Source organism: Salmo trutta, chromosome 25 (genome assembly GCF_901001165.1).
Source record: "Salmo trutta chromosome 25, fSalTru1.1, whole genome shotgun sequence".
NCBI classification, from domain to species: domain Eukaryota; kingdom Metazoa; phylum Chordata; class Actinopteri; order Salmoniformes; family Salmonidae; genus Salmo; species Salmo trutta.
In genome coordinates this window covers 7487934-7501535 of record NC_042981.1, presented here as the reverse complement: position 1 = coordinate 7501535, position 13602 = coordinate 7487934, and the positions used below count along the sequence as shown (strand labels likewise).

General features: G+C 44.8%; 1 protein-coding gene across 1 annotated transcript; it reads left to right on the top strand.

Annotated features, from left to right (window-relative positions):
• The first annotated feature begins 3660 nt into the window (after positions 1–3660).
• Positions 3661–12672, top strand: LOC115161944 (gastrula zinc finger protein XlCGF42.1-like). The gene is made up of 4 exons (XM_029712799.1): positions 3661–3963; positions 6694–6898; positions 9619–9675; positions 11475–12672. The coding sequence occupies exons 1-4, from the start codon at positions 3958–3960 to the stop codon at positions 12053–12055; spliced, it is 849 nt and encodes a 282-aa protein (XP_029568659.1). The 5' UTR covers positions 3661–3957; the 3' UTR covers positions 12056–12672.
• Positions 12673–13602: the final 930 nt, after the last annotated feature.

Below are 13602 nucleotides of genomic sequence, written 5' to 3'. Positions count from 1 at the left end.
ACGTTCTGCTGCCTGCAACATCCTCCAGCATGACCGGTTTGGCGGTGGGTCAGTCATGGTGTGGGGTGGCATTTCTTTGGGGGCCGCACAGCCCTCCATGTGCTCGCCAGAGGTAGCCTGACTGCCATTAGGTACCGAGATGAGATCCTCAGACCCCTTGTGAGACCATATGCTGGTGCGGTTGGCCCTGGGTTTCTCCTAATGCAAGACAATGCTAGACCTCATGTGGCTGGAGTGTGTCAGCAGTTCCTGCAAGAGGAAGGCATTGATGCTATGGACTGGCCCGCCCGTTCCCCAGACCTGAATCCAATTGAGCACATCTGGGACATCATGTCTCGCTCCATCCACCAACGCCACGTTGCACCACAGACTGTCCAGGAGTTGGCGGATGCTTTAGTCCAGGTCTGGGAGGAGATCCCTCAGGAGACCATCCGCCACCTCATCAGGAGCATGCCCAGGCGTTGTAGGGAGGTCATACAGGCACGTGGAGGCCACACACACTACTGAGCCTCATTTTGACTTGTTTTAAGGACATTACATCAAAGGTGGATCAGCCTGTAGTGTGGTTTTCCACTTTAATTTTGAGTGTGACTCCAAATCCAGACCTCCATGGGTTGATAATTTGGATTTCCATTGATTATTTTTGTGTGATTTTGTTGTCAGCACATTCAACTATGTAAAGAAAAAAGTATTTAATAAGATTATTTCATTCATTCAGATCTAGGATGTGTTATTTTAGTGTTCCCTTTATTTTTTTGAGCAGTATATATATATGGGTATGTATGTATGTATGTATGTATGTATGTATGTATGTATGTAATGTATGTATGTATGTATATGGATATATATATTTACCCCAAAAATATATGGGGGATTGGAAATGATGCAAACAATTACATTGATAGAAGCAACAATCTATCTGCAATATTAAAGCTGATTCCTCCCCCCCCCAAAAAAAAATTAATAATAATAATATGCCATTTAAAATGTCTTTATTCTTTTGGAACTATTGTGAGTGAAATGTTTAATGTTCATTTTTTATTGTTTATTTCACTTTGGTTTATTATCTATTTCACTTGCTTTGTTTCCCAGTTCTGCCACTGAGCAAGGCACTGTTCCCCGGGCGCCAAAGACGTGGATGTTGATTATAGCAACCCCCTGCACCTCTCTGATTCAGAGGGGTTGGGTTAAATGCGGAAGACACATTTCAGTTGAATGCATTCAGTTATACAACTGACTAGGTATCACCCTTTCCCTTTCCCCTTTCCCATGCCAATAAATACCCTTAAATTAGAGAGAGAGAGAGAGAGAGAGAGAGAGAGAGAGAGAGAGAGAGAGAGAGAGAGAGAGAGAGAGAGAGAGAGAGAGAGAGAGAGAGAGAGAGAGATTAGGGTTCTCCCTGGGCCCTGAGTGATATCAGGAGACAGGAATGAAATGGGTTCAGGTTCCGCTGACATGGCCTTTCAGGGGCCCAGAACCGGGTGATTCCTACTACCACAGACCACATACCCTGATGGTATGCTGTATTTTCTGTGTTCTCTCACTCTCACTCTGTGTGTGTGTGCGTGTGTGTGTACACATGTAAAATGGTCACTGCATTCTCTCTTGACTTTTTCTTATGTATTTTTTAAGATCTAAGCTGGTCAATGAGAATTTGGTATTCCTGTGCATATCTGAAATAACATTATGTCCCATATCCAACCCTTTCCAACCCACATGACTCAGTCGTTGGCTGGACTTCTCATCAGTAAAGTGGCAGAAAAAGCCATTGACCCTTTCTGGCACTACCAGACACGACTCTGACCAGGAGAGCTAATGAGAGCGATCCTGTAGAGGTTAAGTATATTGCATTAAAGATTTATAACGTCATTATGATTGCCTTATTAAACATTATCAACACATTTATGATGCCTTAAACACATATTTATGGTGCCTTATAAAACATTAATAAAATATTTATGATGCCTTAAATGTTAATAACATATTTATGAAGCTTTAATTAAACATGGGTCTGTTCAGAGGGCCTGGTCCTGCAGAGCATATTGATCAGTGTTGATTATTTAGTGTATCATTTCTAGTGTTGATTCAAGAGTTAAATTGACTCTGTAAGAGTAACATTAACACTTAGTGGTGTAAAGGAACCACCAGTTTTGATGTTAATAACCAGAGTTATTGTTTTACACTGTGGAGAGTAAACCAGTCCAATCAAAACCACACCCAACATTATTATATTTCCCAGAATGCACGACTGCAGGTAGATCTTTAAGGATTGTTTTTGTATATCTGTGTTTTTGCATGTACTTTCATCGATTTAATCTTATGCTACACAAAAACAAATAAGATACATTTTTCTAAACTAATCCAATCAGTTAATTAGATGTATTTATTTTCTGGTTGAAATGGTTTATGTAGTGCTTTTATCAAGTTTCCTAACTCTGACAGTCATTCTGAATGCAGGTTGCATGTTAATAAAATTCCTACTGTTGAATATTCTAACAATAGGAATTACAAATCATTTTGCAAGTCAGCATAATGTGATTTGCAGGCCTGATGTGGTCTGTAGACCAGGGCTTTCCTAACACCACTGTGTTAAGGTAAAACTAAGCCACCAACTAAACCAATACGTAAGGCCATATGATAGATGTAATGTATTGTCATAGAGTTTAATTTGTATTCGTCAAGGAACTCACTTTGTGAAATCCAAAGTCCTTTAAAAGGAAAGAATTCAACAACCATGTCTCTGTCACTGACAAATAAAATAATGGGTGTTAACTCTTCACTTTACTCAAAAAGAAAAGGCACCCTGGGAAATATGCAAATTAAGCTTGACAACATACAGTGTTAAAACACCCCCCCCCCCCAAAAAAAAATGTTTACTGTAATATTGCAGTTTTATTACTATGCGCTACGCAAACACTACAATCAAGTTCCTTTGAATACTTTAACAGTAAAACGGGGAACACTGCAACAGAATTACATATTTAACACTTTCAAAAGTGTTGTTTTAACACCAGTACAGTCAGACTCATATGTAAACTATATGTAGTGTACCTTTAAAGTTAAATGTACAACGTTTATTTCACTGTGTGCTGTTCCCTGACTCTACCAGCCACTCTTCTAATAATTAAGGATAATAAACAGTTTTTTTACTGAGTAAAAAAGCAGTAATTGTAGGCAGAAATGAGGTCACCCTTTTTATTTAACTAGGCAAGTCAGTTAAGAACAAATTCTTATTTACAATGACGGCCTACACCAGCCAAACCCAGACAACACTGGGCCAATTGTGCACCGCCCCATGGGACTCCCAATCACAGCTGGATTTGAACCAGGGTGTCTGTCATGACGTTTCTAGTACTGAGATGCAGTGCCTTAGACCGCTGCGCCACTCGGGAACCCCTACTCCTTAATTTCAAGTAAAAAATAAACCTTAAATTCGAATTTATTATACAAAGAACAGCAGAGTTAAACGTTGATGACAATGCTTGAAATGATTGAAAAAAACTCTATAACATTTTTGATGCAGAATTTACACAACAATAATTGGTCTGTAGTCGTAATAAGGTGTAAATCAATATTGCCCTCTGGTGGTATGATTTGGAACTGGTAATTTACCCACATTTACACTCCCGGACGGTAGGTGGCAGTAAACACTTGCAGTTGGTCACCAAACGTCACTAATGAAGACAGAAGAAGACATATGAGGAAGTTTTACCTTGCTTCTTTGTTTTGGATCTTCAAGTGCATATTTTTTTATATTTCGGAAACCTTTAGCTAGCGTACAAATAACGAGCTTCATCTAGTCTGCAACACAACTTCATGCAATTTTATGATTTTGTTTTGATTGAACACATGAGTTAATTTAGTGTACATCATTTCTATCAACTACTAACGGTAGCTAGCTAGCAAATACAGTCAGGAGTCTTTCTTGATGTCAACCTCTGAAGGCTTGCTCAAGTCATGATGGTGAGTGCCAGCTATCCATAACCCACTTCACCGCTGTAAACTAAATCATGTATTAATCAATGTAAATGTTGTATGGGTTGTGTACAGTTAACCCTCAATCATGACTCAAATTCCCTGGTTTTATGTTGAGCCACTGGACGTCCCCGGGGTCCGTTTAGTAACTAGCCTGGTCTGTATTAGTACACCAGCGTTGTCTTCATTTGTATTGGTTTGCACAAAAACCGTCTGTGTGAAGCCAGAAGTTAAGTACAATTATATTTCAAGTTACTGTGCTGGTGGGCAGGACGGTTGGTCATTATGTTCAGGGGGAAATTTGATACAGAATATCTTAAGGATCGTATTATTAGACAACGTTTCCAAACATGGGTCTGTTGTAGAACCACTTTATCTCTTCTTACCTTATGTCAGAAATACAAGTCCCCACATGTCATTTTTTTGGTCCTAATGTGGCGCACATGCACGACTTTTTTTATTTTGATATGAGGTAAGCAGAGAGGAAGTGGGTCTAAAACAGACCCACCTTTGGAAACTTTGTCTAATAATACGATCCTTTAGATATTCTGTATCAAATTTCCCTCCTGAACATAATGACCAACCGTCCTGCCCACCAGCACAGCAACTTGAAATAGAAATGTACTTTACTTCTGGCTTCACTCTAGTGTATGTAAAAACACCTAGATGTCCCCTTTTAGCCTTATGAGGCAAATGACCTGATGCTGTGCAAAATGCTTTGTCTAAAAGCAAATACGGCATGTTTTGGAGACATTTGGGACTTAACTTTCATATAAGCGGGAAATAATTTTTCAAAAACAAAAAATACACTTCCTGTATGCAGTTCAGGTAGGGTTATTTTGAAAACACACGCAATCCAGATGTAAATGTGGAATGGTGCAAATGCGTGCACAAGATGAGAGGATGTGTCGAAGCCAGGTACAACTTTGCTAAACTGCACACAGTAAGTGTATCTTTTGTATTTTACATTTTATTTATTACACTTTTAAGTTCCAAAGATTTCCAAAACCGTATCACTAGCGAGGATGAATAACATTTCTAAATGTTAAATCATCGTCAGGATTGTAGTTCATATGGAGCCAGCTGTCCTCCATAACATCTGCTGAGAACCCAAGACAAGGGCCAGCTGTAAGCCACCTTGAATCCCCTTGGGTTCTGGAGAGCTTGTGTACAGTATGCCTGAAGCCCTAACCCTGAAATACAAGCCGTTACAATCTGTTCAGTATTCACACTTTTCTGATATGCATATGTTTATAATCAGAGATTACCAGAGAAATGTCCAATGTACCAGCTAATATCAAATCAAATCAAATGTATTTATATAGCCCTTCTTACATCAGCTGATATCACAAAGTGCTGTACAGAAACCCAGCCTAAAACCCCAAACAGCAAGCAATGCAGGTGTAGAAGCACGGTGGCTAGGAAAAACTCCCTAGAAAGGCCAAAACCTAGGAAGAAACCTAGAGAGGAACCAGGCTATGAGGGGTGGCCAGTCCTCTTCTGGCTGTGTCGGGTGGAGATTATAACAGCACATGGCCTAGATGTTCAAATGTTCATAAATGACCAGCATTGTCAAATAATAATAATCATAGTAGTTGTCGAGGGTGCAACAAGTCAGTAACACAAGAGTAAGTGTCAGTTGGCTTTTTCATAGCCGATCTTTGAGAGTATCCCTACCGCTCCTGCTGTCTCTAGAGAGTTGAAAACAGCAGGTCTGGGACAGGTAGCACATCCGGTGAATAGGTCAGGGTTCCAGCAGGTCTGGGACAGGTAGCACGTCCGGCGAACAGGTCAGGGTTCCATAGCTGTAGGCAGAACAGTTGGAACTGGAGCAGCAGCACGGCCAGGTGAACTGGGGACAGCAAGGAGTCATCAAGCCAGGTAGTCCTGAGGCATGGTCCTAGGGCTCAGGTCCTCCGAGAGAGAGAAAGAAAGAAAGAGAAAGAGAGAATTAGAGAGAGCATATTTAAATTCACACAGGACACCGGAAAAGACAAGAGAAATACTCCAGATGTGACAGACTGACCCTAGCCCCCTGACACATAAACTACTGCAGCATAAATACTGGAGGCTGAGACAGGAGGGGTCAGGAGACACTGTGGCCCCATCCGATGAAACCCCCGGACAGGGCCAAACAGGTAGGATATAACCCCACCCACTTTGCCAAAGCACAGCCTCCACACCACTGGAGGGATATCTCCAACCACCAACATACCATCCCGGGACAAGGCCGAGTATAGCCCACAAAGATCTCCGCCACGGCACAGCCCAAGGGAGGGCGCCAACCCAGACAGGAAGACCACGTCAGTGACTCAACCCACTCAAGTGACGCACCCCTCCCAGGGACGGCATGGAAGAACACCATTAAGCCAGTGACTCAGCTCCCGTAATAGGGGTAGAGGCAGAGAATCCCAGTGGAAAGAGGGGAAACCGGCCAGGCAGAGACAGCAAGGGTGGTTCGTTGATCCAGCCTTTCCGTTCACCTTCACACCCTTGGGCCAGACTATACTTAATCATAGGACCTACTGAAGAGATAAGTCTTCAGTAAAGACTTAAAGGTTGAGACTGAGTCTGCGTCTCTGACATGGGTAGGCAGACTATTCCATAAAAATTGAGCTCTATAGGAGAAAGCAGTTAATAGCAGTTAATTGTTTTACATAATAGTCATACATTTCATTCATATTTTTCCTTGGGATGTGTGTCTGATCTTTATTTTAGGATGGTGAGAACAAACCCAGTCTGCTGCTGTTCTTTACCGAACCCAAATCTGAGGGTCCTGATTGTAACAGTGGAGCACAGAGTGAACAGCAGGCTCCAGAGATGGCATCAGTGAAGCAGGAAGACTGCAGTCAAACACTGGGACTGAATGTCAACATTAAAGATGAAGTAAAGGAGGAAGAGATTGAAACATTTGTGTATCATGGTAAAAGCATTTGTGTATCATGGTAAAAGCATTTGTGTATCATGGTAAAAGCTGTTTTAACAGTCTCAGAGTAGGACTGTAGGAGTTCTGATGTAGGATCAGTTTAGACTTTTAGATCATAATGAATCAGATTATGTGGACGGGGAGACCTGATCCAAGATCAGCACATCTAATCACATCACTTTAGGCCCAGGTGAACTGACAAGGCTCACTCTCCTGTTTCAATGAAAGAGGTAACCTAGATGGTGTCTCATGCTACTCACCTGATTTACCATCAACATTTTATATGTGTCTTCTTCACTAGACGTGTAACGTTTAAACAACATTGGGATCGTTAACGTTTAGAAAAAATGTACACAAAATTTAGATCACTGTGCAGTTATGACACAACCTCCTCTCTCTCCCTCACCCTGGCCTGCCTACCCCTTCCTCTCTCCCCTCACCCTGGCAGCCTACCCCTTCCTCTCTCCCCTCACCCTGGCCTGCCTACCCCTTCCTCTCTCCCCTCACCCTGGCCTGCCTACCCCTTCCTCTCTCTCCCTCACCCTGTCCTGCCTGCCCCCTCCTCTCTCCCCCTCACCCTGGCCTGCCTACCCCTTCCTCTCTCTCCCTCACCCTGGCCTGCCTGCCCCCTCCTCTCTCCCCCTCACCCTGGCCTGCCTACCCCTTCCTCTCTCTCCCTCACCCTGGCCTGCCTACCCCTTCCTCTCTCTCCCTCACCCTGGCCTGCCTGCCCCCTCCTCTCTCCCCCTCACCCTGGCCTGCCTACCCCTTCCTCTCTCTCCCTCACCCTGGCCTGCCTACCCCTTCCTCTCTCCCCCTCACCCTGGCCTGCCTACCCCTTCCTCTCTCTCCCTCACCCTGGCCTGCCTACCCCTTCCTCTCTCCCCCTCACCCTGGCCTGCCTGCCCCTTCCTCTCTCTCCCTGACCCTGGCCTGCCTGCCCCCTCCTCTCTCCCCCTCACCCTGGCCTGCCTACCCCTTCCTCTCTCTCCCTCACCCTGGCCTGCCTACCCCTTCCTCTCTCTCCCTCACCCTGGCCTGCCTACCCCCTCCTCTCTGTCCCTCACGCTGGCCTGCCTACCCCTTCCTCTCTCCCCCTCACCCTGGCCTGCCTACCCCTTCCTCTCTCCCCTCACCCTGGCCTGCCTACCCCTTCCTCTCTCTCCCTCACCCTGTCCTGCCTACCCCTTCCTCTCTCCCCCTCACCCTGGCCTGCCTACCCCTTCCTCTCTCTCCCTCACCCTGGCCTGCCTGCCCCCTCCTCTCTCCCCCTCACCCTGGCCTGCCTACCCCTTCCTCTCTCTCCCTCACCCTGGCCTGCCTACCCCTTCCTCTCTCCCCCTCACCCTGGCCTGCCTACCCCTTCCTCTCTCTCCCTCACCCTGGCCTGCCTACCCCTTCCTCTCTCCCCCTCACCCTGGCCTGCCTGCCCCTTCCTCTCTCTCCCTGACCCTGGCCTGCCTGCCCCCTCCTCTCTCCCCCTCACCCTGGCCTGCCTACCCCTTCCTCTCTCTCCCTCACCCTGGCCTGCCTACCCCTTCCTCTCTCTCCCTCACCCTGGCCTGCCTACCCCCTCCTCTCTGTCCCTCACGCTGGCCTGCCTACCCCTTCCTCTCTCTCCCTCACCCTGGCCTGCCTACCCCCTCCTCTCTGTCCCTCACGCTGGCCTGCCTGCTCCTTCCTCTCTCTCCCTCACCCTGGCCTGCCTACCCCTTCCTCTCTCTCCCTCACCCTGGCTGCCTGCCCCCTCCTCTCTGTCCCTCACGCTGGCTCACCTGCTATTTCTCTTTGCTAATGTGAGTGTGTGTTCAGTCTTCGATCTGTTGCATGTAGAATATCCTAATGTATTCATTGATGTCAGAGTCCTGTTTTACGGAAGTTGTGAGAGCCAGATGTGGATTACCGATAGATAGTCCTAGTGAACAGTTCTGACTCTTATCTGTCTGGTGGCTGACCTGCCTATACTGTTCCCCTACCCTCTCTCTCAGTCCTGACCTGCCTATACTGTGGCCCTACCCTCTCTCTCAGTCCTGACCTGCCTATACTGTGGCCCTACCCTCTCTCTCAGTCCTGACCTGCCTATACTGTGGCCCTACCCTCTCTCTCAGTCCTGACCTGCCTATACTGTGGCCCTACCCTCTCTCTCAATCCTGACCTGCCTATACTGTGGCCCTACCCTCTCTCTCAGTCCTGACCTGCCTATACTGTGGCCCTACCCTCTCTCTCTCAGTCCTGATCTGCCTATACTGTGGCCCTACCCTCTCTCTCAGTCCCTCGCTAACTCGCTTTGGATTCTAGCAGACTCAAATCTTGGCACTCCGAAATAGGAGTTGACACAGAGAGTTGACGTGCAAGCGAATCTATTCTTTTGTAGTTGACTCTCTACCACTACGTCATCGTTGTTAACAGTTAGAAACATGTCAGAGAAAGGCAAGCGACAGCAGCGAAGTCCTGTATGGTGGCGATATTTTGAGAAGTTAAAGGAGAAGGTGGTGAAATGCAAATCTGAAAAGGGATGCACCGTGAGACCCGGGGACGGAGTAGCGATGACTGCGGTAGACTGAACTGCATTGCCCTAGTTTTCATATGCAGGACCCTTTTGCCTTATGAATACATGCAATTTTATTATTTTTGTCGTATCTTTTAAACCTTAAAAAAAAAAATACTGTTTAAACCTTTAAAAAAAACAATTGTCACATCCCTATTCTTCAACTTAGGGCCGTCTGGAGAGCTCAAAGAAGAGACGGAAGAACAGAAAGTCTTACTACTCAAAGGTATGTGTTTTCTTTCTTCTCACACATGGGAACATTTAAAGCCACAGTTCAGAATCTGGCCAGAATTCAAACCAACGTGGATAACCGACATCATTCAGCAATTTAATTGTAGAACGCCTTGTTTCAGGGAGTATGATACATGCACACCCATCAGGCTAATGGCATTCACCTGTCACTGGGGTATGCATTTTTTCCCCCACAAATTACAACAAAAACACAATTGAGTAATGGCCTACCACCTTATTTTACGGCTATGTAGGCCCATGATAGAGGTGGACAGTTGTGCTAAGCTCGTAACCCATTGTTTTTATTCCTCAGGAATCAAGGGAACCAGTGTCGCCTTTAACCTTTTGGGGGCCCTAAACAGGCAAAACATACACTACCGTTCAAAAGTTTGGGGTCAATGAGAAATTTCCTTGTTTTTGAAAGAAAAGCAAAACATTTTATTCCATTAAAATAACAACCAAATTGATCAGAAATACAGTGTAGCCATAGTTAATGTTGTAAATGACTATTGTACCTGGAAACGGCTGATATTTAAAAAATGGAATATATTCATAGACGTACAGAGGCCCATTATCAGCAACCATCACTCCTGTGTTCCAATGGCACGTTGTGTTAGCTAATACAAGTTTATCATTTTAAAAGGCTAATTGATCATTAGAAAACCCTTTTGTAAATATGTTAGCACAGCTGAAAACTGTTGTTCTGATTTAAAGAAGCAATAAAACTGGCCTTCTTTAGACTAGTGGAGCATGAGCATTTGTGGTTTCGATTACAGGCTCAAAATGGCCAGAAACAAAGGACTTTCATCTGAAACTCGTCAGTCTATTCTTGTTCTGAGAAATGAAGGCTATTCCATGCGAGAAATTGCCAAGAAACTGAAGATCTCGTACAACATTGTGTACTACTCCCTTCACAGAACAGTGCAAACTGTCTCTAACCAGAATAGAAAGAGTGTGATGCCCCGGTGCACAACTGAGCAAGAGGACAAGTACATTAGAGTGTGAGGCGTCTGTTTCTCAAACTAGACAAGTCCTCAACTGGCAGCTTCATTAAATAGTACCCGCGAAACACCAGTCTCAACGTCAACAGTGAAGAGGCGACTCTGGGATACTGGCCTTCTAGGCAGAGTTCTTCTGTCCAGTGTCTGTGTTCTTTCGCCCATCTTAATCTATTATTTTTATTGGCCAGTCTGAGATATGGCTTTTTCTTTAACCCTGCCTAGAAGACCAGCATTGTGGAGTCACCTCTTCACTGTTGACGTTGCATCCCGGCCAGACCCTCCGCTAACCCTGACGACGCTGGGCCAATTGTGCGCCGCCCTATGGGACTCCCGATCACGGCCGGGTTGTGATACAGCCTGGGATCGAACCAGGGTCTGTAGTGACGCCTCTAGTACCTTAGACCGCTGCACCACTCTGGAGGCCAAAAGTCTCCAGTGAAATGTTGTCTGAAATGTATCGGACATTTAACTCTGAAACAGAACCAACCCCTCAAAGGACCAACAAGTTGAAATGTCTATTCAACATGTTACAGCAGGACTATTTCTGAGAAAGTTACTGTGAAAAATCCAGACTAAATAGAAGCTAGGCTATCATTCTGGAGAGGGTTTACTGGCTCATTTTGCTGTAGACTTTCATTGCAAGAGATGCCTGTTATGACTGAGTAGTATTGTAAATCCTATTGTGCAATATATTAAGTGCATTAACTTGAGTTATTAATTAGGCAAATAACTTGCTTGTTGTAATTTACTTGCTTGTTGCAAATTACTTGTTTTTCTGTTGTCATTTACACAGGAGAAGGACCTGACTACGCTGATCTTAAGGTTGAAGTTGAAACGTCCAGAGAGCAACACCATGAAGAAAGCAAAGCTAAGGGGTCTCACCACTGCCCACACTGTGAGAAGAGTTTCCCATTCCCATCATATCTTGAAAGACACCTGCGGAAACATACTGGAGAGAAGCCTTATTCCTGCTCTGTCTGTGGGAAGTGCTTCAGAACGTCAACTCATTTAACCACTCACCGGAGAGTTCACACTGGGGAGAGACCTTACTCCTGCTCTGACTGTGGAAAGTGTTTCTCTCTTATAAGTAACTTTAAACAACATCAGCGAACACATTCTGGAGAGAAGCCTTACTCCTGCTCTGATTGTGGGGACAGTTTCTCTCAACATGGTAACATGCGCCGTCACCAGAAAAGACATTCTGGAGAGAAGCCTTACTCCTGCTCTGATTGTGGGAAGAGTTTTATTACAACATCTGAATTAATCAGTCACCAGAGAGTGCACACAGGAGAGAAGCCTTTCCACTGTTCTGTCTGTGGGCAGAATTACTTTAGCCTGAGTAACTTAATACGCCACCAGAGAATACACACCTAGGACAGAAGCCATATTCCTGCTTGACTGTGAAAATATAATCTGAACTAGAGGTCTTCACGAATCCACCTGTACCTGAATACCTGAGAACCAATCTGGGACATAAGCGGATCTGGATCCAGAATTCTAAATAATGTTACAGGTCTGGGTCAGACCTGATTTGATTGTCATGGCTCTCGGGTATGTTTAATTTAACTGACTTGTCCGGAAGGGCCCGTACAGATCTGAACTCAACTGCTGCAGTAGAGAGAGAGAGACATGTTATGATTTATGTTGCTGCTCCTTCTTTTCACGATAGTGGAGCGTGCAGCTTTTTGTTGGCCAATCATAAGTCATCAAAGCGGCAATAGGCCACAGTCATAGAGCCTCAATGTGTGGCACAAGATATCTAATGAATGGAAGATAAACTTTTAATTACATTATTTTAATTCTAACTATAGGCAACAACGACCAGGAGCCAACAGGTAGGCTGCTACTTCATTCAGAATATTAAGTTGTTATTTGTAACTGTAGGATGAGAAAGCGCATATACTTCAGTCTCAAATGGGGTGACAGGTAGCCTAGTGGTTAGAGCATTGGGCCTGTAACCGAAAGGTTGCTAGATCGAATCCCCGAGCTGACAAGGTAAACATCTGTCGTTCTGCCCCTGAACAAGGCAGTTCCTAGGCCGTCATCGTAAATAAGAATTTGTTCTTAACCGATTTGCCTAGTTAAAGGTTAAATAAAAAATACAAAAAATTGCCTAGCTTAACTAGCTTCTCCCGCATTTGATGCAGTCAAGACGGGTACTACGTAATCATATTTGATGATTAATAACCTAGCTATGGCAGCTAATATAGTGCAAGTCGGCATGTTGGTTGTCTCTTGCTCCCCATGACCCTCGCTCACCTGCTACAGCGGCACCTCTCTCCCTCCTCTCGTGCTTTATCGGCTCCGGTTAATAAAGTAGCTTAAAACATTTATTTTCTGCTGCTTCCATCATTCTGATTGGATCAGACCGGGTCTATACGGAATGGGTCTAGTTGTCCTCGTGTCCGTTCGGAACGGGTCTCTATATTTCAAAATTAGATTTATGCATGTCGGGTCTGGGTGGGATCGCCCCAGGTCCTTTTAGGAATGGGTACAACTTTTTGGACCCTTGAAGACCTCTAATCTGAACTAACTCTACGTCAGAAAGTGCACACAGGGGAGAAAGCTTCCTGCTGCTCTGACTGGAATTCACTCTAATGGGTTAATAATGATAGTGTGTACACCGGTACACAACACAAGCAGAATTCATAGAGACTGAATTCATTCAGAAAAAGGTACAAGTTCTGCTTCCAGGTGACTGGGAGGTGCAATGGCGGCTCGTTGCTGAGCTACACCAAACCATCGCAAATAGCCAAATAAATTTAAATTTATTTAATCTAAATGTAGCAACTATTTATTATTGTGCTTTCCACTGCAAACTGCCCACTGAGACTCTAATCGACCATGGTAAACCCACATTCAGCGCTACGCTCTGGGAACCAGCAGAATACTATCTCTGAAATCAGAGAATCGATCGGTGA

What these genes read in the sequence shown, in the direction of transcription:
- LOC115161944 (XM_029712799.1), top strand. An exon ending in TGAAACATTTGTGTATCATG is followed by an intron (nt 6,899 to 9,618) that starts GTAAAAGCATTT and finishes TCTTCAACTTAG; the next exon opens with GGCCGTCTGGAGAGCTCAAA. An exon ending in GAAAGTCTTACTACTCAAAG is followed by an intron (nt 9,676 to 11,474) that starts GTATGTGTTTTC and finishes TCATTTACACAG; the next exon opens with GAGAAGGACCTGACTACGCT.